At 49.9% G+C, this 25,548-nt stretch overlaps 1 protein-coding gene across 5 annotated transcripts in view; it reads left to right on the top strand.

Moving 5' to 3' along the window:
* The first annotated feature begins 353 nt into the window (after positions 1-353).
* C2CD2 (C2 calcium dependent domain containing 2) overlaps positions 354-25,548 on the top strand; it is a 102,450-nt gene continuing 77,255 nt past the window's right edge. For 4 of the 5 annotated variants that reach the window (XM_075593686.1, XM_075593689.1, XM_075593691.1 and 1 more), the window contains exons 1-2: positions 13,866-14,002; positions 17,602-18,536. In XM_075593686.1, coding sequence (XP_075449801.1) covers positions 18,285-18,536 — 252 coding nt within the window. In that variant the 5' untranslated portion in view covers positions 13,866-14,002; positions 17,602-18,284. Of the gene's footprint in view, positions 451-13,865; positions 14,003-17,601; positions 18,537-25,548 lie in introns of those variants that run through there. The other variant, XM_075593687.1, reaches the window with a different exon arrangement.

Genomic DNA, 25,548 nt, shown 5'->3' on the forward strand with positions numbered 1-25,548 from the left:
CCCCCCTGCCCCCCTCCCCCACTTCAACCTCCCCCCCCTCTTCATCCCCCCTCCACACTCCTCCTTATCTGGAGGTTATCAGGGGGTACCGGGGACTCCACGGGGGCAGAGTCGTCCCCCCCCCCCCGGGCCAGCTGATATTTATGCCTCCAGCTGGGTAGCCTCTGTTGTCCCGCCGCCGCGCTGCCCCCAGCACTGTACGCTTCGCTCCCTGGCCACCAGGCACCCTGCGCCTCCTCTTCCTGGTGCCTTCCGGCGCAGTGACGTCAGCCGTGAGTGCCGCTGTTCCTGGGACATGAGTCCAACTCTCGCGAGGAGACGGGGCCTCTCGCTGACGTCATCGTGGAAGCCCGCGAAGGGCAGAGGCAGTCTCGCGCTCCGCGAGGAAGGAGGGAGATAAGATGGCCGCCGTTCCGGATTTGCGTGCATGTCGTGGAGGGGGTCACCAAGGTATTTGTCCGTTGCCAGGGCTCAAGGGGGGAGATTTATTTCGGCCAGGCAGTTCTCATCACCGCATTTTAGGGGGTATAGTCCAGGTCTGTGAGGTAGTGATGCCCAATACAATCCTTTCAGGGGGAGCTGGCAGCTGACGTTGTAGCTCGAACCTCTGTGTGAGCGGTGCTAGCTCCGTTCCACGTGGGGGCTGGGAGGCCATCTCTAGCTGCCATAAGCCTAGGGGGGCTCAGGGAGGGCTCCGAAGCACCCACACGCTTGAGGAACTCTGCACCGCTGTCTGCGTTCTTGAGGGTGTGTGCTACCCCATTTTTTAGCATCAGCCGTGCACAGGGGAACAGCCACCGGTAGCGTATGTCCTGGTCCCTAAGAGCTCTAGTGACATGGGCTAGGGTGCGCCTTTTAGCTAGGGTAGCTGGGGACAGGTCCTGGAAGACTTGGAATTTGATCTGCTGAAATTCCATGACTTTGCTTTCCCTGGAAATTCTGCAGGTCTCCTCTTTGACCCGGTAATGGTGAAAGCGCATCACTATGTCCCTGGGGGGGTCTCCTTTTTGGGGTCACCCTCGTAGCGCCCGGTGGCATCTGTCTAAAATCAGATCCCCTGCAGTCTTGTCCGGGAAAAGGTGTTCAAGCCAGCTCGTTGCGAAAGCTTCAGGGTCAGTGAAAGATTCAGGTACCCCCCGCAATCTGATATTGCACCTCCGATCCCTGTTCTCGCCATCCTCTATTTTGTCCTCAAGGGTTCTGACCTGATCCATTAGTGTATGAACTTGTGTTTGGGTCTGTGTTAGAGCCCCTGCTGTCTCGTCCGACCTGGACTCCAGGGTCACAGTCCTCTTGCCCAGCGCATCCACGTCTTTTCTCAGAGCCCACAGCTCAGATTTAAAGAATTTTTTCATACTGGAACAAAATTCCTTCATGTCTTTGTGCCGCATGATGTCGTGATCCTCTGGTTCAGGCTCCTCGTCCGCAGTCTCCATCTCTGGGTCTGGGCAAGGTGGCGGGGCCTGGATCCCTGCTTTGCCTGTCTTTGCTGGTTCTTTACTTTTAAAGTAAGTGGTGACAGGTTGGTTCTTTTTCCTGAGAGCTTTGCCCGTTGCCATCTCTGTGTATTTAGGAACACACTCGTGGGGGAATAAGCAGTGATCGCCCGCTGCTGCTGCTATATTTTGAGCTAAAGGCACCGGTGGGAAAGGAGCTCTGCCACTAAGCTGCCATTCACCTCCCCGACACCATGTGATCTCTCGGTGTATCCTATTTTTGAGTTCCAGTTATAATTAAAGGTCCTTGTCTGTATACGGCTTGTCCGTCCTGTTCCTTATTCTAGCCCTGTTCCTACGTCCCAGTCCTGTCCCTGCCTCCTCACTGCCATGGCCTGACAATGCTACCTTGTAACCTGCCTCTGACCTGTCAATGCTACCTTGCTGCCTGCTTCTGACCTCTGCCGTGACCCGAAAACGATACCGTGATGCTTGCCCTGGACCCCTGCCTGTGACTCCCTACGCCTTCACTCACTCCCTGCTGTTCTGGCCACTGAGATCCATCCTGCACCTGGCGTCTCCTGACACTTTGGTAAATTAGTCTAATCAATTTGAACGAACATTCATCTACAATTGTATACCATTCCTTTGTACAATATGCATTATCCTTTGCAAAAGTGTTGTTTTTTTTTTCATTGTTAGCATACCTATTACTCTGTCACGCTGCGCTCACCACAAACAAGGCGGGACGACGGTGCTGAGGTGGGAATGGATATTACGCTACCCACAGCCACGGGGGCGCATCTGGAGTGTAGAGTAAGTCACAATAGCCGGGTTTGGGTTGGAGAGGTACGGGTCGTCGTTATAGTTGCCGGGAGAGATGTGGAGCGTTGCAGGTACTATTAGCCGGGTCCGGGATTGGGGAAAGCAGCGTCGTCGTGATCCATTTGCCGAGGTGGGGATGGAAGAGAGTAGAATGGTCGTTGGTCCGGATGCCGAGGTCGGGTCTGGAGAAGAGTGGATGGTCGTGGAAAGCCGGGTCGGTACACAGGAGGAAGCAGCAAGGCAAGACTGGACAAGACTGTGGAGCCAGAGAAGAGGTGAGTTCAACGCAACTAGAACTATGCTCAGCCAAAGTGCCAGTGGCACAGCTGAGCATATGTAGGCGAGAGCATCCAATGAGAGAAGAGCAGTGGAGGGTGTGTGTCCAGCAGAGACTGTGGTAGGTGGAGTGCAGATGCAAGGAGCACCTATAGGAGCAGGGAGGCAGGACTTAGGTGTTGGAGCGCGCCTCCGTGCACGTGACCGCGTGCGCACTATGCGTGCCATTGGTCGTTACTATGTAGGTGGCGCAGTCGTGCGTTAGTGCGGCGGCAGTTGGGCGGCATGGGGGGAGACGGGAGCAAGCGGAGGAGCCCGCGGTGGTGAAGGTGAGTGGGGAGCATGTCGACAATGGCGTGGCTCCCCGAGTCTCACATACTCGAAGTCAATGTATTTTTCTAGAGTTGCTTTATCCCACCAGAGTATGCTTTTTTTAAGCATAAGATTTTCCAGAGTTATGAAATTGTGCTCAAGAGAATTTTCTGAGCACAATTCCACTGATTGAGCATAAGAAACCCTATTTTCTGAACAAAGAAATCTAATTCTGGTGGCATAAAACACTAGAAGAATAAACATTGACTGCCAAATAGTACCAAGAGGGCCACGAATGGAAAAAAAAAACCCCACACTTTTAGAATGGCTAATGCACGTTTTACAAAAGAATAAAGTTGAAAATGACGATGCACTGCAAAAAACTCCAGGGCTAAAATGCAGATTCAGTTTACTGATAAGCCATTAAAAGGGGGCACAAACCCCCCCCCCCGCATGTTTCATATCCAAGGAAACCCCTGAGGAGGCATTGCAGCGAAACGTAGAGAGTATTTGAGCCAGTCGAGCTTCCGTAGCTGCCATTCGGAACGTAGTTTCATGTCACCAGGAAGTTTTGGGGCGACTAGGCACCTCTCCTTCGCTGTGGACGAATTGTCACCCTGACGCTTCCGGCTAAGGACTGACGAAATCAATTTACGTGCACTACACAAAGACACAAGTTCGTGAGTGTATCTTTGTTTCTAATATTGTAAAAAGCGTTGCTTGTCCCTGCCTTAAGGGATAAGGTACTGAAGAGATGTGATCCAGTGTATGTACTTTACTGCCAGTAAACCTCAGCCGTATCAACAACTGGTGTAGTTCTTGAAGCATGACATAGAGAAAAGAAGAAGTGTCCATGAGGTGCGTCCTGAAGCCTCAGGATCCTCTTGGATTGGAGGCGTTGACCACTAAAGAACCACCGTGAGCTTGTCCTGATGTCCTCCCCACAACATCGCAGAGATCTCCTGCCTCCTGTTTACCTCCAGATATGATACAGCAGCCACAGAACATAGAAGGAGCAGCACATTTCCCAGAGGGTGGGGGAAAGAGGGCTACATACTATAAATAGTTGAATTGCCATAAAATAGAATAAAGTGAACAATATATAAATAATTGATGTGAAAATATAATGTCTTTTTAGAAATGTAATGTTGAAAGATGTACATTGTTGTACCGTATATTATTGATAGATAATTTAAACACAAGGAAGTATCTTTCCCGGTATGTTTCAGAAACCAAAGGGTTCGCCGCAGTTGAAATTAACATGGTTCCGCTTCGGGGACCCCCTGCCTCCCACCCATAAAAAAACAAACAAACACAAAAAGCTTCTTTAAGTTACTAGTCTCTGAAGTGGAAGAATACGTTTTGAAATCCTGAATGAGGACTATGTAATATTTAAATAAGTTTATTTTTTTTCTCCCTGCGCCTCATCCTGAATGAGTACCTTGAGAAGCTTTATGACATACAATGACGCAAACTACGTACTCAACACAATCTAAGGATTAATAAAAGACAACAGTACCGTCTAGAAATGACATCTCTCCTGATATAACATACTGTAAGATTTAAAAACGTGCTGGAAAAGCAGTAAACTCTAAATATGTACCTAGCAGCGCTCCTTTCAAATCCACACTGACAAATAAACTCATTAATGGGCTGAAGGAGAATCTTAGTGGCAGAGGAACAACATTTGAAGTGAGTGATGCTGGTTTGAATCCTAGTGTTGGCTTGTGGAACTTAGAATAAAAGCTCTGATCCCAGTTCGGAGCGTATTAAATAGGCAGCTCAGAGCAGCACAGTCATTTACCTATTTGTACATGTAAATTTGCGCATGAAGAGCTGCAAATAGTAACAAGCGAAAGAAACATTGCTTTACATCCTTGTTTTGTTTTTCATTTCGATCTGCATAAGCACTTGCAGCATAGTTTAATTCGTTATTTATTATTTCTCAATTCTATTTAACATGCAGCATCAATCCTGCAACTCACTAGCATTAGGTATGTAGCTATGCCTGGTTTGGCTACTAATATACCCTGCCTGACATGCAAGTCCTGGTATCAGTGCAGGCAGTGTTAGGCCCAATCTAGGTATTCCCCATCAGCATGCAGCTCCCTTAAGTGACAGTGGGAGGCGGGACAAGGCCTGTGTTCTGCCCAATCCTGGGCTCAGACCTTGGACCTTCCCCCATAGTACTTAAGAGGCTGCACTTCCTAAATTGAGTGAGTTGTCTCTCCCCTGAGAGACTGGTCCCACGGAAGAGGTGTGCAGGGCTCTGGCACCTTCTATCCCCTCCCTCAGGGGAGTGGAGTGAGAACCATACCCCCTGTTCCATAAGGAAGTAGGGTAGAGCTAGGACCGACCTCTGGGGCCCATGACTGTGGTTGAGTCCAGGGACCATCCTTCGGCTGCGTTCAAATAGAATGCGATGGGCGCGCGCACGGTCGCCAATCTTGCGCTTTGGTGTGTGCGAGTTTTCAAACAAAAAACAACCCCCGGCGGCGAAGTACAGCGTTGACGCGGCTGCACTTGAAGGAGACAACTGAAGTTGTGATTTCAAGTGGCAGCTGCGTCACGTGTACTTCGCCAGCCAATCACAAACACGCACACTTTGTTTTAATTAAAAGGCGTAGTCCCGCTTCCAAGTCGGTACATTCTGTCTGCTGGACATGAGCACGCATCGCCCGGCAGGCAGGGGCGCGGACGTGTAGTAGCCTGTCTGAGCTCAGCCTAAAGCCGGAGACCAGTGTTAGGCTGCGTCCATAGAGATCGGAGCAGTGCTGAACCGCGCTGACGCTGAGGCTCGCCTGCTGAAATCTGCGCGATTTCATGCACATGCAGGCGAGCCAGCGGGCGCGATCGGGAGGCGGGGGGAGGCTGAGGGAGGCGGGGCAGTGACGTCGCTGGGCCAATCGCCCGCGACGCACCGACATCAACGTCACGGCGCCGTGACATTGGCGCTGCATCGCGCTGATTGGATGTTTTCAGCCGACAGCGCGCTGAAAAACAGCTTGGCTGTCGGCTGAAAAATCCAACTCCTCAGCACGCCTGCGGACGCTCGTGTGAGCCCACGTCTAAAGACATCCTCATTGAGGATGCCGGGGCTCAGCGCAGAGCGTCCGCACGGCTCAGCGCGGCCTGTCCTATGGACGTGGCCTTAGTGTATGCAGTTGCTGACTGTGATGCTGTATTCTGGGTGCAGAGAATAAAGACTGTTCCTGTTACAAAATATACTCCTGCCCGTGCAGTCTATCAGGGGGAGTGTGAGAGAGTTCTTCCGCAGGGACGGTTTTCAGAGCTCCTGGAACCTGCGACAGATGGAGGCGCTGGCATAAGAATGAAGGGGAACCAGCTATCAACCCTAAAGCCTGTCCTGTTTCCCCAACAACATCAGCGGGATCTCAGACCCTCTGTGAGCCAACAGGTACTTAGCACCACTATACAACCGGTAGCCGCCGGGGAATCTCCTGGACGGTGGGGGGGAAACTCTGCTGCAGGTATTTCATACTTCTCAGCCAAAAATGGGGATTCTTTAATGAAGACATATTCTTTCCACAGAATGACAAGCCCGTCCCATTACAAGGCTCCGATTCCCCATCCCTATTATTTCACGAATAATTTCACTTTCTAAAATATATTTGCTACTCATTCCATACCCCTATTACATTACAAACGCACAAATTTTAAATCGCAAGCGGTTTCCACTTTACGTTAATTTTTCCCATCAAATCCCATTTGGCTTTTAAAATTTTTTTTTTATTCTAAATGCAATATTTTTCTCCCATTATATCCCGTGATCTTTAATTTGCCAATGATATCTTGTACGTGCATATCCCCCTTTTTTATATCCCGTTTGCACCATGTCCAGATTAGTTTTCCCCCTACCGCCTTTTCGTTGCGTATTCCTAATTCATTCATATTTCCCCCAATGTGTAAAGTAAACAATTCCCCCTATTCTACATCCAGTTCTAACTTCTAATATGCAATATATATATATATATATATATATATATATATATATATATATATATATATATATATATATATGTAACGGGTATTCCCCCACCCAATCGCAGATTCTACTGTGTGAGTGCAGGAAACATATATTGTTACTCAGGTGTGGTGCATTACCTGTTGGCTCACAGGAGGGCTGAGCTTCCGCCACGGGGAACCTGGGGTAATTATACTAGGGGTGATCACTTACAACATCTTCTCGGTACAGCGCCTCCACCTGCGATGGCTCCCACCAGAGGGGGAGTGGTTCCTCGCAGGACAATCAATAATACCATACACAGTGCTTTATATAACGAAGGACTTTACTAACGACTAATAATGATAACCTGTGTCTCTCTCACGGTGAGACACTAACAGTGACGTCTCGCAGGACGATTCCCAAACACTAGGTGATCCCACCCAGTGTCCCAAGAACCCCACCCAATGTCCCGTACTCCTACAGAGATAGTCAATGGGTGACTGCGCAGTCACTAAGAACCTCTAGGCCTGTTGGTGCACATGTGATGGTATAATACCTGCCGAGCACTCCGGTGCTCGGGTCAGCAACAAACTTCTCAAAGGGTCAGACGTGTGATAAATCCGTCTGATCCAACCGAACTCCTTGCACGTGCGAACCGCTTCACAGGAACCGCAGCGTCTGCTGTGTCCCTGTCTAATCTAAATGGTACTAACGTGACAGGAACCCTAACCTAGGGCCTGTCCCTGTAGTACAGCAACCTGTAGTGGCTTGGGGAACTCCTAGGGCCTGCAGGGGTAATGACCTGTCCCACTCCCCCAACTACCCAAGTCCCTTCGGTAAGTGATCTGGAATGGACTAGAGTACTCTTCCATGCAGTACTTGGGCGTCTACCTACTGTTGGCTAGCCTAGTGCAGATCCTCTCCAGAATTCCTGCTCTCAGTTACCAGTTTATCCCTTCAGGCATCCTACCCCTAGCGCTACCTCAAGGTGACTAGAACAGCTATAGCCCTTCTCCAGACCCACTACTCTCTGACTAGTCCCAGCGCCTACAGCAGCAAGCTGTAGCTCACTGAAGGTTGGCAGTCAACGTGCTGCGCAACAAGGTGCCTGCCTGTCAGACCTCACGGCACTGACAGCCGTGACTCTGACAATGCAGCACTACACTAAGGGCAGCGTCCCTATCTTGGGCCTCCCTCAGCAATTACCCACTAACCTAGTGGGGAGTTGGGGCCTACCTGGGGTGTAGGTACCTATATGGGGCAGAAGCTGCACTCGCTCCCCGCACCCTACTTCCCTACAGCTCCCTGACTCCAACTCTCTGTAACCTTCCTTTCCCAGCTCCCACTACTGTAAGTGGCAGGGTCCCTAACCCGAGGGATGCCCCTGGCAACACTCACCTTACTGGGGAGCTGAGCTATCTCGAGCCCTGGGGGTGCTGGCCTAGTACAGGGAGTCCCTGACTCCTGTACCCTACCTCCTTCCCTGGGCTGCTCCGGTCTCTGACTAATCTAACGTGCTGCAAGCCCGCCAAATGTATCTCTTTTCCCAGGGGTCTCCTAAGCCCTATTGGCTCCCTGGGGTCACATGGGGCTCGCAAAGGCTCTGGGGATATGTAGTCCCAGCTCAGAGCCTTCCCTGGTAGGCTAGGGGTTCGCGGGCTTTTCCCTACCTTCACTGCGCTTGCGCAAGCTTTCCCGGGCTGCCTCGACCTTCCCTCAGCTCTCCCTGCTCTCGCGCGAGCTATCCCTGTCTCGGGGGCTGTCCCTGCGCCTACGCGTCCCTGCGCATGCGCAACAGTGTCCTCAATGGCGGCGCCCTGCTTGTCCGGCCGCCGGGACCTTAGAGACGCGATCGCGGCCTTAGCAACCGCCCGATCGCGTCCCCGGCAACCGGCCGCAGGCAGGAGAAGCCGCGCTGCTCCCTGCTCCAGCCCCCACCCTTGGAAGCAGCCGTCGGGTCTGTCGGCACCCGCGACCGAGCTGCTCAAGGGGAGGGGGGTCTCCAGGAGCCACGGGAGCTCCAGGCTACACTCTCCCCCTGGTGAAACTCCAACGACCTCGCTTGGATGGCAGACATAACCTGGTACACAGTTATACAATGAAAATGCAGGGCATATGTACAACCTATCACTGGTGACTTTAGACATCAGGTTACAATACAGTTCACATACCATACCCGAGGCCAGCTGAGCGTCAGCTGTTTGCTGAGACCATTCGTGGGGTGCCCCTAACTGATCAAGTGGGGGTACCTCACTTTTGCGTCCGTGAGCCTCCCCCAGAAAAATTTCTTGAAGAGCACACCGGAGGGCAACAGTCACTGGTTCCTCGCTACTTCCTCCCCCTGGTGGAAGGAGTAGTACCATGTCTCTGAAGCAGACCTTTACCCGGTCACCCGCGGCATGGATGCGGTAGACCAGGCGGCCAGGACCTTTTCCGCGGTCCACTACTTGGCGAATGGCACGCTCCCTTTTGGGCTTAAGGGAGGCAATTTTTACTAAATCCCTCGCCACACAGTCCTTGTCCCTACGTACTTGCGAGGCTTCCGCTGGGAAGCGAGCAATGGACAATGTCTCTTTCCTCAAAGTCTCTGTTTCACCTGGCAGGGGGTAAAGGGTAGATACCTTACCACTGTGGTGATTCACGGTAGCCAACAGGTCCTCGGGGACGCTGTCAGTTCCCACCTCGGCTGTATCGGGACCTGTCCCCGGCACTTCTGGGACAGTCCACTTACTGGCTTGAAACTCGGGAGCGTTGGATCCCGGTCCTGGGACCATTTGAGTCGGAGCGCACGGGCTCACACTCGGTTCAGGAGCCGTAACTCTGACCTTTTTCACGGCCACCTCCATCGGAGCCTGTGGGGGGCAAGGGGGTTCCTTACCACTCTGCTGGCTTGCAATGGTTTTCTCTTCTTGTGGAACACTGTCAGGTATCTGCGGTGCTTCACCTGACACCACGACAGAGCTGACTGTTCTCTTCAACTGAACGGTAGGTGGTAGATACTGGTCCACTCGCATGGCGGAACAGCTTTCTTCTAGGGGGAACACCTCCCCCTGTGATTCCTCTGTCTCACTGCTGGGGTGGTTCGCCGGTAGGCGCATCGCCACCGATGGTTCGTCCTTTTCCGTAGCTGGCTGGGCCTCAGTTCTTCCCGCTTGGTTGCAACAGGGAACCAGGGCAGCCTTGTCTGTCAGCTCCTCCACCTCCGTGGTTGAGGTAGAGCAAGTAACAGCATCTTCATCTCTGTGTTCTGCCATCTGAGATTCCTGCTTGGGATCTGGGACTGTAGACTGCAGCAGCACAGGCTTTAGAAACTGTGCTCCGCAACAAGCACACTTGGGACCCCAGGTCGGTTTGCCACCTGGGAAGTCACACTGGTCACAAACACATCTTATGCACCCGTCATCCTCCACCACTGCCACCCGCCATTCTATTGGTAGCCTAAAGGGGTTAAAGTCCATACCACCAGATAGATTCAAATCCTTTTGTAGGCACGGGCACAGAAGAAAGGGTATTTTTCCTCCTTTTGTCCGCCATGCCCCATACAACTGCGGGTGTGTTTCTCTACAATCTGTACTGTCTTTAGTGGGAACAGCGGTTGCTGATCGCTGTTCACTGAGCTTGCTCCCCCTGGTGGACTGTAGCAGCACGGGTTGCAGGGTCGGCGCCCTGCAGCAGACACATAAGCGTCCCCAGGCCAACTTACAACATGGGCAGTCACCCTGGTTACAGAAACATTCCAGGCACCCATCCTCGTTCGCGTCGTCCAACCGCCCCTTTATCAGGCACGTCAAAACATCAAAGTTCATACTACCCAACGGACTCAACGCTTCTGTCATACACGGGCACACCAAAAAGGATACGCACCCGGCTTTAGTCGGCCAGAGTCCATATAACGGTGAGCAATTTTCTTTGCCCCCAGTACTTTCTTTGATGGAGACAGCAGTCAGGGGTGAAGGCTTACAGTACTTGCTCCCCCTGGTGGAATCTGAAGGAGGGGCTCGCTCTATCACTGAGTCACTCACATTGCGGGGGCGGAGCTCTGGTTTTCCCGCCAGTCCCGGACAGTCTGCAACATTTTCCCGCGCGGGCGGGAAATCAGCACGTGACTTCTTCATGGCGAACAAAAATAGCACAATTTAGAAAAAAAATATACCGGGCACCCCAGGTCATTATCTCAGCAGCGCCTCCAAATGTAACGGGTATTCCCCCACCCAATCGCAGATTCTACTGTGTGAGTGCAGGAAACATATATTGTTACTCAGGTGTGGTGCATTACCTGTTGGCTCACAGGAGGGCTGAGCTTCCGCCACGGGGAACCTGGGGTAATTATACTAGGGGTGATCACTTACAACATCTTCTCGGTACAGCGCCTCCACCTGCGATGGCTCCCACCAGAGGGGGAGTGGTTCCTCGCAGGACAATCAATAATACCATACACAGTGCTTTATATAACGAAGGACTTTACTAACGACTAATAATGATAACCTGTGTCTCTCTCACGGTGAGACACTAACAGTGACGTCTCGCAGGACGATTCCCAAACACTAGGTGATCCCACCCAGTGTCCCAAGAACCCCACCCAATGTCCCGTACTCCTACAGAGATAGTCAATGGGTGACTGCGCAGTCACTAAGAACCTCTAGGCCTGTTGGTGCACATGTGATGGTATAATACCTGCCGAGCACTCCGGTGCTCGGGTCAGCAACAAACTTCTCAAAGGGTCAGACGTGTGATAAATCCGTCTGATCCAACCGAACTCCTTGCACGTGCGAACCGCTTCACAGGAACCGCAGCGTCTGCTGTGTCCCTGTCTAATCTAAATGGTACTAACGTGACAGGAACCCTAACCTAGGGCCTGTCCCTGTAGTACAGCAACCTGTAGTGGCTTGGGGAACTCCTAGGGCCTGCAGGGGTAATGACCTGTCCCACTCCCCCAACTACCCAAGTCCCTTCGGTAAGTGATCTGGAATGGACTAGAGTACTCTTCCATGCAGTACTTGGGCGTCTACCTACTGTTGGCTAGCCTAGTGCAGATCCTCTCCAGAATTCCTGCTCTCAGTTACCAGTTTATCCCTTCAGGCATCCTACCCCTAGCGCTACCTCAAGGTGACTAGAACAGCTATAGCCCTTCTCCAGACCCACTACTCTCTGACTAGTCCCAGCGCCTACAGCAGCAAGCTGTAGCTCACTGAAGGTTGGCAGTCAACGTGCTGCGCAACAAGGTGCCTGCCTGTCAGACCTCACGGCACTGACAGCCGTGACTCTGACAATGCAGCACTACACTAAGGGCAGCGTCCCTATCTTGGGCCTCCCTCAGCAATTACCCACTAACCTAGTGGGGAGTTGGGGCCTACCTGGGGTGTAGGTACCTATATGGGGCAGAAGCTGCACTCGCTCCCCGCACCCTACTTCCCTACAGCTCCCTGACTCCAACTCTCTGTAACCTTCCTTTCCCAGCTCCCACTACTGTAAGTGGCAGGGTCCCTAACCCGAGGGATGCCCCTGGCAACACTCACCTTACTGGGGAGCTGAGCTATCTCGAGCCCTGGGGGTGCTGGCCTAGTACAGGGAGTCCCTGACTCCTGTACCCTACCTCCTTCCCTGGGCTGCTCCGGTCTCTGACTAATCTAACGTGCTGCAAGCCCGCCAAATGTATCTCTTTTCCCAGGGGTCTCCTAAGCCCTATTGGCTCCCTGGGGTCACATGGGGCTCGCAAAGGCTCTGGGGATATGTAGTCCCAGCTCAGAGCCTTCCCTGGTAGGCTAGGGGTTCGCGGGCTTTTCCCTACCTTCACTGCGCTTGCGCAAGCTTTCCCGGGCTGCCTCGACCTTCCCTCAGCTCTCCCTGCTCTCGCGCGAGCTATCCCTGTCTCGGGGGCTGTCCCTGCGCCTACGCGTCCCTGCGCATGCGCAACAGTGTCCTCAATGGCGGCGCCCTGCTTGTCCGGCCGCCGGGACCTTAGAGACGCGATCGCGGCCTTAGCAACCGCCCGATCGCGTCCCCGGCAACCGGCCGCAGGCAGGAGAAGCCGCGCTGCTCCCTGCTCCAGCCCCCACCCTTGGAAGCAGCCGTCGGGTCTGTCGGCACCCGCGACCGAGCTGCTCAAGGGGAGGGGGGTCTCCAGGAGCCACGGGAGCTCCAGGCTACATATATATATATATATATATATTTGTTACTATGTTTATAAGAATGCATTGAGCCTACACTAGTGACAGTGAGTGTCTCATCATCCATTGCCTGCCATTCACACCAAAGGCAGCCCCTCTTTGTATATTTCCTCTATTAGGCCCTGGTGCATTCTGGTCCTTGTAGTCCTTTGAAGATAAATAAGAGAAGGGACTTGGAGACCCAGAAACAGATCTCTGCCTTCTGATGACTGGAAGCAGGTTTGCAAACACTGATTGCTGTGTCCTGTCCTTTACATGGCAACCTCAAACCCATTCACTGCTACAAAGTATCTGAGGGGCTGTGCAAGGTGCTACTGTGGCCCCTCCTCCCCCTCCTCTTCCCCCTCCTCCTCCCCCTCCCTTATTAAAGCTGCCGTTCAAAAATATATATATATATTTTTCCCATTCAGTAAGTGCATCAATACAATCTGCACACTGACAAGTAATTAGCTAAGCTGCAGATCGATCTGTTCTCCTGTAATCGATCGCTTGCTCCAGGTTATTTAATTCAGTCCTTACACAGCATTTTGGGCAATGTAGTTCCTGGAATATGATTGACAGGGCAGTTACTAGGTACAATTGGTGCACTGCTAGACAGAGGGCGGGGCTCAGGAGCCAGAGCCTATCAGAAGGGGACGGGGCTGTCACTTTGGAAATGCTTCCTACATTAGAAACATTAAAAATGTCTTTAAAACATTTTTTTTTTTTTTTAAATGCTACAAGTATTTTCTCACAGTGCAGAACTGATTTATTACAAAAACACACATGTAGGATATTGCTTGCACTGCTGCTTTAATGTTACACCATTAAGCATAACCCGTCCAGCAGCCAAGGGGTTAAGCAGCGCACCTCTCCACCCACAGCATGCCATGAATATGCAGCAGTGAGCACACCCCCTGCAGCCTCCTCCACTAGCAGTGTGAGGGGGGCTGGGATTATGCAAAGCACAGGGCTGCCGGCTGCTGCCGCTGGGTTCCTGCAGTGTGGGATCACAAGGCCTTGCTGAGTCACATGCACAGGTAGGGAGCCTCTTACACCCCCCGTGCCCGGGGCGGCTGCAGGCGTCCGGGGGCAGGGGTTTTGTGTTGCGTGACGGGGACATTGTGGCAGTTTTCCTTGGCATAGCAGCAGCAGCCTTTGGGAAGTGACTAAGGGGGAGCTGTAGTAAAGCAGTGGGTGACAGCAGAGGGCATGCTGGTCGGATCCTGAATTAGGGTGACACTGGAAACCGCATTATGGGATAGGTCTTGGGACAGCTTTGGAAGAACATTAGGAATAGCTTTGAGGAGCTGTCTGAGACGGGAATCTGCTCACAAGTAGTATTTTTATTTGCTGTACGGTGGAGGGTTTTGTCACTTTTTTTACTCCCCATAATTTACTTTGTATCTGGTTGTTGGTGGGACACAAACTTTACATGAGATATAGATATATATATCTATATCTATATATAGATAGATATATATATTCCTAGATGCACTGTTTTTTAAGTAAACCCTTTGCTTGCTTTATTCATTGTAACATCGCCGGTAGAAGAGATCAGTGTATCCCGAAAGCTCGCACAAATAAAAGCATTTAGTTTGCCACAGAACGGTATCGTCTATTCGTTTTTGAGATATATATATCTATATATATCTCAGATTCCCACTGACCTGCACACTATGTATGAGAGATACTAAGCAAGGACAACGCACAGGGGGTATATATTATATACAACTTGTCCATACAGGGAAGAAACTGGTGCAACTATTGCGGTCTGTTTGGGATCTGGGTTAGCAGATGTTTAGGGGATTGCGTTAGCCGGGGTGGGCAACTCCAGTGTCCAGTTTGCTGGACGATGAGGAAGAAGCTTTTGCTTATAATTCAATGTATCTGGCACCATTTCTGCCCTCTGGGATCCCCATGTCCTTACAATAGGGATTTGGTTTCTGTTTGTTCCACCAGGAAGTAACAATTATACAGAAGTTTACATTTCAATGGGCTCCCTACTGTGCTCTGTATAAAGCGTTTTCACTTTTGATTACTGATTATCTGCACACCCAAGTTTAAAAGCCACTTTCCATATGCTGTCAAACTATGCAAAATAACCGTGCTTTGTTTCCATGGTTTGCAAGAAAAAATATTTGGTTATTTACTGGGCTCCTAATATATGCAAACATATAATCGGCATAATAGGTATTCTAGGTGCTTCGTTTCTATTTTTCTGTCTTCTGTACTTTTTTTTTGATATTTTGGTACCACAAGGCCATTACCTTAGCAAGTACCTGCCGGAGTATTATTTCCTATATCCAATGAAAACTAGCTGCCTGCAAGGACTTCTACTGATGAGTTTGTGCAGATAATTTCCGCTGTGTATTTCCTGAAGATAATTAGGCCACCTACAGATTGCTATTATACTTTTAGAAATGTGTCCCATTTATATTCTTATTTAGACCACATTTAAAAAAAAAATTCTATTTAGAAATGGTGTGTGTGTGTGTTTCCCCCACCCTCGGGGAGATCCCCCGGCTACCAGGTGTGGTTGATGCTGCATACCTGTGGCTCGCAGGCTGAGATCCCGCTGATGATGTTGTTGGGGAAACAGAACAGGCTTTAGGGGTGATAGCTGGTTCCCCTGCATTCTGGTGTCAGCGCCTCCACCTGCCGCAGGCTCCAGGAGTGCTGGAAGCAGTCCCTGAGGAAGAACTCTCTCACACTCCCCCTGACCAGGCTGCAAGCCGAGGCAGGAGTATATTTGATAACAGGAACATCTTTATTCTTCTCCATTATAGAGTACAGCATACAGGCAGCACTGCATACTATAGCACTGGTCTGCAGCCTCAGCATGGTCCCTGGACTCAACCCCCAGTCACGGGCCCCAGAGTTCGGTCCTAACTCTTCCCCTACTCCCTGATGGAGCAGGGGGTATGGTTCTCACTCCCACTCACCTAAGGGAGGGGATAGAAGGTGACAGAGCCCTGACACCTCTTATGAGAGACCAGTCTCTCTCAAAGGGGAGAGACAACACTGAAACAATTTGGGTGTGCAGCCCCTTAAGTACCCTGGGGGAGGGTCCAAGTTCTGAGCCACTTATTGGGCAGAACACAGGCCTTGTCCCGCCTCCCCCTTATCACTAAAGGGAGCTACTTGCTGATGGGGAAAAACCTGGATTGGGCCTAACACTGCCTGCACTGTACCAGGATTTAGGCTGCGGCCAAGCAGGGCGCTCGTGCGCGGTGATGTCACGAGCTCGGCCTGGCGATTTGTGGCCAGCTAGGTACGTGCGCCGGGAGGGGCATGTCGGGGGGCGTGGCCATGATGTCACTTTGCTGGTTCGCCCTCATTGGACGAACCGCTCACGTGACGCGCCAGCGAGCGGTATAATCAAATTTGCTTACTTCAGAAAGCAGCGCGCATGCGCAGGCTCACGCTGGCCACACATTGCAACAATGTGTTTATCATCGCGGCCAGCGTGAGTGCCCGCTCAGCGTCACTCTGGACGAGGCCTTGTATGTCAGGCAGGGTAGATTAGTAGCCAAGCCAGGCATGGAGATATATCACCGTAATTTTAAATTGTAGATCTTGCATGAGGAAGATGCTTATTGATGTTCCACTTTCATGTAATTACAGTACAGTGCAATGTTTTGTATGGCCCAGAAGCGTGCATGCAAAGGTAATATCACCGGTAAACATCTCTCAGTCTATATTTGCTTATGAAAGCAAGCGCATTCCAGCAGGAGGTTTAAATAATGACCACATGCTACAATATAAAGTAGTACTGATTTTATGACCATTCCAACAGTTTTAGCTATCATCATTACTATGTTGTAGAGCAGGGGAGCTCAACTCCCAGTCCTCAAGGACCCCCCCATCCCCCCAACAGGACAGAGTTTCAGGATATCCCTGCTTCAGCACAGGTGGCATTGTCTTCAACTGAGCCACATGTGCTGAAGCTGGGGTATCCTTTAAAACCTGACCGGTTGGGTTGTCTTGAGGACTTGAGTTGGGCACCCCTGGTGTAGAGCACGGGCAGCCAACTCCAGTCCTCAAGGGCCACAAACAGGTCAGGGTTTAAGGATATCCCTGCTTCGGCACAGGTGGCTTGGTCATTCTAACTGAGCCGCTGATTAATCCACCTGTGCTGAAGCAGGGATATCGTTAAAACCTGACCTGTTTGTGGCCCTTGAGGACTGGAGTTGAGCGCTCCTGGTATAGCGAGAAACTGCTCAACCGGGGTTACTTTAACCTCTACGGTGCTGGGTTAGAGCAGCAATGTAACCCCCACTCTCCCCCACTCACCCCCAGAATATCAATGTTTTGTATGAATCGTTTCCACGTTTGTGTTCAGCAGTTCCTGAAGTTGCATTCTGAAGATAGCGGTTGCTGAAAATGTTCCTCCCGGGGAAGTTAAAATGGCCGCTGCGTTTTCGCATCAGTTGGCATTGTTCAAACCTGTGTAAATGGGGACAATGGAAGCAAGTGTATTAAGTTGAATTTCAATTAACAGAATCCGATGACCTCTATATATGAACTCTACTTTTCTGTTGTGAATTTATTTATTTGTATGCCAGCATATCAACAAATAAGACTCGCTTGTGCTGTGATCTATATATTTTAATACTCGTGTAACATTTTTTTGCAGCGTCTCCTTCTTCACGGTGCTGTTCCTTTAAGGCCCTTGCACTGCTCTCGGGTACTGGGGACGGTGGGAATCTCCCGGTGTTCCAGGAAGAATGCATTTTTTCCGGATATCGTAAATGTCCCCAAGCTACTAACACTTGGAGGATGCTGCAAGAGAGGAGGGGTTTTCTGCTCTGTTGAATGCTTTCCACCTTCAGAAAGGAGACGGGATGATCAGCCACCCAGCAGAGCTGAAGCCAGGGACTTTCTGAGGATCCCCTGCCAGCTTCTCTGGTAACCTCCTTGGACCTCTGAGGACCAGTGATGGTGACAACCAGTCACTTTTCTCATGCCCTTCTCCGGAATTCACTCTCCTGTTCAATCAGGGGATTTTTTTTTTCTCAACATATCCAAGTTTAAGATCGTATGTCGTTCTTTTTTTGCCTTTGCAATGGATCCACATCGTATAGCCTGACGTCCTACTAATCTAAGATGGTGATTGCATTGTAACGTCCACTCCATTACATGGTTGCTAGACATGAAACGTCCCGGGTCCTACTCCTTTTATTTATACCTTTTCTTAGATGCCCGTTTCTAGTTTTGGAGACTTCTGCAGGAAAATAATTAGGAGTCCACGTTTTTTTTAGACGCTCTGTTGTTTTTTTTAAGCTTTGTTTGACGGACAAGGTGACTGAATGTTAAGTCATGTCGTGGGTTGGAGAAGCCCAGTGGTTCATCCTGGTGTCCCTGTTTATTGCTGCCGTGGTCACGCTTGCGGTGTATCTGGTCCAGTATGCTCTGGGCAACTTCTGGCTACGTAGAAGGAAGTCCCTGTCTACTGATGGGCATAGTGAAGCCAATTCTCTCCTGTCCTGGATTCTGTCTCTGAGTAGCTGGAGGAGCCAATGGATTAAAGCCTGGATATCTGCCCTCAACGAGGAAGCTGGAAAAAGAGGCGTAAGTATCCTGCAAAACAAACAAAACCGGCAATAGCTTTTCCCTTTCCAAAGCTGTTTTTATATCTGATGTTTTTGTTCCGGTGTGATGTTTTGAAATATTGTGTGTCCGGGAGGTTAAAATGGAGTGCTCCCCAGAGCCTGGTGTAGTCTAGACCAGGGGGGCGCAAAGTTTTGACCCTGCTGCCCCCCTGCCTTCTCACCTCCCGGCTCGTAACCCCCGCCCCCCCCCCCTCTCCTGCAAGGCTCCGGCGTCAAATGATGTAGCGGCCCCACGACGTCATTTGACGCTGGTTACCATGGTGAGGCGTCGTCGAAGATCGGGTAGGACAAGCTGCAGAGGCCTCACGCGGTTCCCCCGGCACTTAATTTAAGTGCCTTGGGGGGAGAGTGTGGGACCTCTGTAGCCGCCGCGCACCTCCTAGATGTTACCATGGTAACGTTAGAAGATGGAGATTAATAAAACCATGTTTTTTTTTTAATTAAAGAACAGGATATGCTCAGGTGGGCAAGATACTAACATTAGACTCGTACAGGCTTTTAGAGGGGGTTCTGCTTTAACCCTTTTGAGCGCCAGAGGGGTCGCAGTGTGAGAGTGCCTCGACCCCTCCGGCACAGTGCAATCACGTGACCGCGGCGGTCAAACGACCGCAGCAATGGAACAGGAGGGATCCTCCGTGCTCCATGGGAATACAGGACGCCATCTAACCCGGGGAAAAAAAACAAGCCCTTCGAGCGTGACCTCGTCACTACATCCTGGGACACCCAAAGGGTTTACAAGGCAGTCATGGGAGTCAAGTATTGATCTACAATACACCGTTAAATATGAGGGTTCAGAAACACAATAGGGATTAGAACGGGGACCGTATTTTTTATTTTTATTTTGTTAAATGACAGGTTAACCCTTCTGGGGTTTCATGACATATCCTGAACGTCGTGACGTCCTGTATATGTCGGTCATGGTATGCATAGGATTTCTATGGTTGGGATACCTTGGAGATTGTGCCCTTGATGCCCCTTTGCAGCTTGCACCACATTTGCAGTTTGTGTTGCTCATCTTGCGAACCGAGGAATGGATCATGTGTTCTTTATTTAATGTTGTTTTTTTGGGGTTTTTTTACTTTGATTAATTGTGTTTAATAAATTAGATTTATATATTGTATGCCGGAGTGCTTCTTGTGGGGTCTTTCTCTCTCTTTTGTGACTTGCCCTTAGTTAGTTTATTATATGATCTTGTGGCAAACTATTATATGGTTAGCTCAGAGAGGGTATCTCTTTCAGGTACAGAAGGGCCCTGGGCCTGCGGCGGGTTCCGTTCTAAGGGCCCGCCACAAAGCGAAAATCACCGGAAATCGGAACCAGCGATTTTCGGCGTGCGCGCAAACCGGCAATTCCACCCCCCCCCCCTTCTGCGCATGCGCAACCCCCGTTCTGCGCATGCACAAACTTGACAACCGCCCGTTCTGCACATGCGCGACCTCTGACTTCCCCGTTCTGCGCATGCGCAGACATGGCGGCCCCCTTCTCGGTACTGCCGTATCAGCGGGGCGCCGAGAAGCGGGGCCCTACTGTATTAAGCCTTTGTTTATATAGGGGGAGATCGCGTGGAAACACGTTCCACTTCCGTCCATGTCATCGGGAGAGGGGGAGGGGCATGGGACGATGCAGAGCATGGGATGGCCAACTCCAGTCCTCGAAGCGCCACCAACAGGCCAGTTATTAGGGATATCCCTGCTTCAGCACAGGTGGCTCAGTCGTTGGTTGAGCTACCTGTGCTGAAGCAGGGATTTCCTGAAAACCTGACCTGTTGGTGGCCTTTGAGGACTGGAGTTGGCCACCTCGGATATATAGAGGGTTTAAAAAAAAAAAATCTGACAGTGGTGGCATCTGCTCCTGAATAATTTTACATCAACTTCTCTGAAGTTTTTTTTTTTGCATTAATTTTTTTTTAAACAGCCGTTTTAAAAATACCAGTCTCTGTTTGTGGCTTGGGGGGGGGGGGGGGGAGAGTCGTCTTGTTCGCTGGCTGTGCTATTGTTATTTCAGCGAGGAGAGGGTTTCTGTGGCTGCTGTTTCATCCCGCAGCTGTTAACCCATTTGGTAGAAGCAGCTGTGCGGGGCTTTGTTTCCAGGTCCCATGTCACTGCCCCGTGTGTGGGAAGTTACCAGAGATTGTATAACATGCCGCCTGGGATTACGGGCCTTTCGCTTTATAAAGATTTGCATTCGTTTGGAGGTTCAGTTAATCCCTTGACTGCCAGAGAAGTCGAAAGCCTTTTTTGTACAGTTAAATGAACAGCAGTTTTAATAGCTAATCAGCCAATGGCCTACATCGGGGCTCTTAAACTGGGGGCCTTGCTGTGGCTCTTGGGGGGCCTTCCTGTGCTAATTTCATACTAGCTGCTTAAACAGCGAATTTTCACACCGAAGCTCTCTAGTGCTTTAAGGTAATGTAAATGTGCCTGGTACAGATGTTATACAGTTAACGCTCACAAAATGTTGAAACATAATCATTTTTTAAGTATGTAAATGCATTAATGACATTACAATAAGATAGGGGCCTCTCTACTCTTAGGCCGCGATTTATAGTGAGCGCGACTGCGCGTGCGATTTTGTGCGCTGCGCGAACTAAGTGCAGCAGCTCTATCGGGCCGGCCATAGAAGAGCGACCACGCAGCAGATTTTTAAAGATACAAATGATTTTGGGTTTTTTCGCGCGACGGCCGCGTCACGTGGGCGATTCAGCCAATGAGGGCGAGCCAGCCTGGTCACGCGTCCGCCACGCCTCCCCGTCGCCTCAATCCTAAAAGCACCCATCACTCGACCCTACTATAGTCTCAGCCTTTTAATGTTTGCTGATCTGGCCCCTTTGAAGAATCGGTTAACGAGCCCTGGACTAAATGTTAACCCTTGCAGACCTAAGAGATACATAATCTCTTAATCTATATATCCAAATACAAAGTAATGTGCATGTCTGAAAGGGTTAAATTAATTAGATTGTGCTTTTAGAGCAGAGCCCATTTGTACACTTTAGATACCATTTGTTGTATATTTATATAATAAAGGAGATGTGGTGTGTTTTTTTTTTATTTATTTTTTTTAATGGAAACTTTTTGATATACAATATCTTACTGGAAATGTTGGTTTGCAATTAAAAAGCAAGTGTACTCTGTGCCACCCGTGTGTGTGTGTGTGTGTCTCCAACTGCAGTGGTATGGAAATATTACTGTGTGCTCATTCACATGTCTTAGACCAGCGGTGCGCAATCTGTGGGGCGCGACCCCCAGGGGGGGCGCGAGACTGCCGACGGGGGGCGCGGGGTTTACAGAGGCCCCGCGCGCTTCCCGAAGGCACTTAAATTAAGTGCCGGGGGAGCTGCAGGGCCTCTGTAAACCATACTTACCCGTGGCTCCGGCGGCTTCCTCCCGGCGTCGCCATGGCAACGCGGCGTCAAAATGACGCTGCGAGGTCATGTGACGTCACGTTGCTATGGCAACGTGACGTCATTACGCCGGTGCGAAGGTAAGTTGGGGTTGGGGGGGGCGCGGGAGTGAGGGGACAGCCGTCAGGGGGGCGCAGGGAAAAAAGTTTGCGCCCCCCTGTCTTAGACAGGTCTGCAACCCTGCCTTTCACCATTATCACCCAGCATCCAGTGCTTCCACTGCAGCAAGGGATTCTGGGAAATTACATGCAAATGAGCACACAGTGTCACCTTTTGCTACAAATTCATTTTGACATGGACCTCCTATAAGCTTATGCTTGCTGCATTGCACAGCTTTTCAGCACAGCCTGGGTTAAAATGCATAGCCAGTAAACCTGCCCACTGACAGCTGTTTTGACCTTTTTGGGTCTTATCAGTGTGAGGCTGGTTATACTGGCTGTGCAATTTGAAGCTTGGATAGGTTTCCACCACACACTAGTTAAGTTATGGTGGGTAAAAAAAAGTGACCAAAACCCCCCCACTATATATCTATACATCATGTTCTGGCTTCCATACAATTCTAAATAAGCAGTCTCTTCCAAATGAGTTTGCAGGTGCTGTTCGTTAAAGTGCAGTAATAATTATTGGTTATATAATGCTCATATACAGGCATACCCCGCATTAACGTACGCAATGGGACCGGAGCATGTATGTAAAGCGAAAATGTACTTAAAGTGAAGCAGAACCCTTTCCCCACTTATCGATGCATGTACTGTACTGCAATTATAATATACGTGCATAACTGATGTAAATAACGCATGTGTAACAGGATCTATAGTCTCACTGCTTGCGCACAGCTTCGGTACAGGTAGGGAGCCGGTATTGCTGTTCAGGACGTGCTGACAGGCGCATGCGTGAGCTGGCGTTTGCTTATTGGGCGATATGTCCTTACTCGCGAGTGTCCTTAAAGTGAGTGTAATTAAACCGGGGTATTCCTGTAGCGAGATCGTTCTAAGGCCTCGGGCATGGTGCCTCGGGCCGCGCTGATCAGCGCTCCTGCTCAAACTGGAGCTTTTTTGTGTCCTGGCAGGCGAGGCAGTGAGCGCGCTTTGGGGGCGGGGCTAGTCCCTCGCTCCCATTGGATGTGAGCGGTCACGTGACCGCTCCTCCGCTTCCCTGAGCGGCAAATTTTAAATTTGCCTGTCTGCTCAAAATTTCTCAGCCTCCGCACGCATGCGGACGCGTGCAGAAGCAGCTGCTAAAGCCGCGCTGATGACAGATGCAGGGGGTAAGTGCATCTGCTTAGAGCGGCTCAGCACGGCCTGTTGTACTATGTCCCAGGCCTAATTGTACACCTGTGTGAATCGCGATTTCTGACCCATCGCCACTCTGCACTTAAAGGTGTTTGACAAGGCTTGGCATTTCACTGACTATTTCCAAATGTATACAGCACCGTTTGAAACCCGTGGAATAACAATTGAAAGGAATAAGTGCCATTTATTGAAACACGTACTAAAATATGCTTCATGTTTCAGTTCTGCTGCTTTTTTAGAGACGCGGTGCTGGGTCGTTGGGTCGTGTTTAGCTACGTTCGCCTTGCACTCAGCCCAGAGCGCATATTCTTTGCATGAATGAGCAATGCTGCAGTAATGCAGTTTTGATTCAGCATATATGGAAATCCTTGGGAATCGAGAAGCCAACAGCTTTAAAAAAAGAAATGCTGACCCAGCTATACAAGCACCTTTCCTCTGAACGGATCCCGAGTACCTTATTTATGCTACCCGTTTCATATGTCCATACCTAATTATGCTAGAAATTATCCACAGATTTTTGGCTTTTTGGGGGGGGATCCTATCAATATTTGTGGACATGGAGAAGGAACAGGAGTGGGGGGTGTGGCAGATGGTGGGACATCTTTACATTGATATGGGTGGCATTATGAAGAGACTGGCTGCATAGCGTTTTGGGAATCTACACGGTTTCCAATGAAGCTTATTGTAATAAATACGGAGAGATATAACCATATTTCCAGACTGAAGGATATGGGGAGTCACACCGTGTCACACACACACTAACATTTACTGGGAGGGCCAAAGAAAGCTTACCACCTAAAGTGATATAGTACATTAATGCTGTTTTATTTTGGCACACGTGGAGATCCCTATGGAAATGGAAATTAGCTATATAGCTTAAGTCTACCTTTCATATGAACTGATTGGGAATGACAGCCATTTCATGTCCTTATGTGATTATGAGACAAAACACTGATGATTTTTTTTTTTTTTTTAGGCTTTTCTAGTGAAAATAGATCAACTTCTTCTGAATTTCTGGCCAAAGCAAACAGGATAATCTGTGATGGGATTTGCAACAAAAAAAAAAAATGCAAAATCTTTGCATGGATTTCTGTTTTGACTTGTATGGAAATACTGTGCGTCTTGCCCGTCTGGTGGGATATTGGGAACACTTTGCTGTGAGTAGTGATTCCGGCTCAAACTGATTGCAAGTGATTACCCCCTGCAGTGACATGATGGGGTGTAGCAGGCTGTGCGTGCGCTGTGTTACCCTGGGCAGAAGGTTGAGATGTTCGTCCCAGTTGGGGGTTTTGAGGGCAGATAATGAGCGGTGAGGGGAAAGCTTTGTGTACAGAGATGTGGCTGAGGTCGGAGGAAGGAAGCAGACTGCAAGGCTGGTGAAAGAATTAGGAAGTCTGCGTGGAAAACGCCACGGAGTATACAGTATACAGTATACATTGCAGTTGCAATGAGCACTGGTTAGTGGCCATTCAAATAAATGGGCGTTAACAAACTAATTGCTATTGCGCTGTAGTGAATATACATGCATATTGTACCTAGTAAGGAAAGGCCTGTAATAATTCAGGAATGGCGCCTGTTTGGTAATGTTTCAGCTATTTAGAAACCGGTTCTTACATCCATCTCCAGTCTAGCAGGTCCTTATCTGACCAATAAACACTACATATAGCTCATTATTGCAACTACAAACCTGATTTAATGGACTTTTTATCTCATGGGTTTGGTAGTGTCTGTGTTATGTCCTGCTACATGCATCTATAATCCTATATACATTTCTTTAGTAAATGCAGTGTTTGTAAAACGTGGTATTTTTCCTGTATACTCTGTGTTCTCTGCACCATCACAATATAAATAGGATTTTCACATGTAATATCAGGGACTTCGGTCTGACCTAGGTCTTCAGTCAGGGCCATTTCATGATAGGAAAGCAATAAACAATGTGAATTCATATGGATGAAGATTGTGCTGGTGAATAGACTGCTGTGGTTGAAAAAGGCCGTGTTTACAGTGCCAGCGACGCGAACGATGACGTCACCCGTTGCCATTGGCGAAAGTTGAACTTTAAGTTTGAGCGACGTCGCTGGCGACAAGGCCAGTGACGTCACCAAGGGGGAGGGCAGAGTGCAATTGGCGCTCTGTGATTGGTTTAGAGACAGTCACATGTGGTGACTGTCTCTCCCAAAATCAAATTCTACTAACTTCAATATTTTTGGTCACTATGTCGCGCCTACTATAAGCGCATGCGACGGAATCAATGTATTTGTTTTGGCGCGTCGCTGTCG

Source organism: Ascaphus truei, chromosome 3, assembly GCF_040206685.1.
Source record: "Ascaphus truei isolate aAscTru1 chromosome 3, aAscTru1.hap1, whole genome shotgun sequence".
Lineage (NCBI taxonomy): Eukaryota > Metazoa > Chordata > Amphibia > Anura > Ascaphidae > Ascaphus > Ascaphus truei.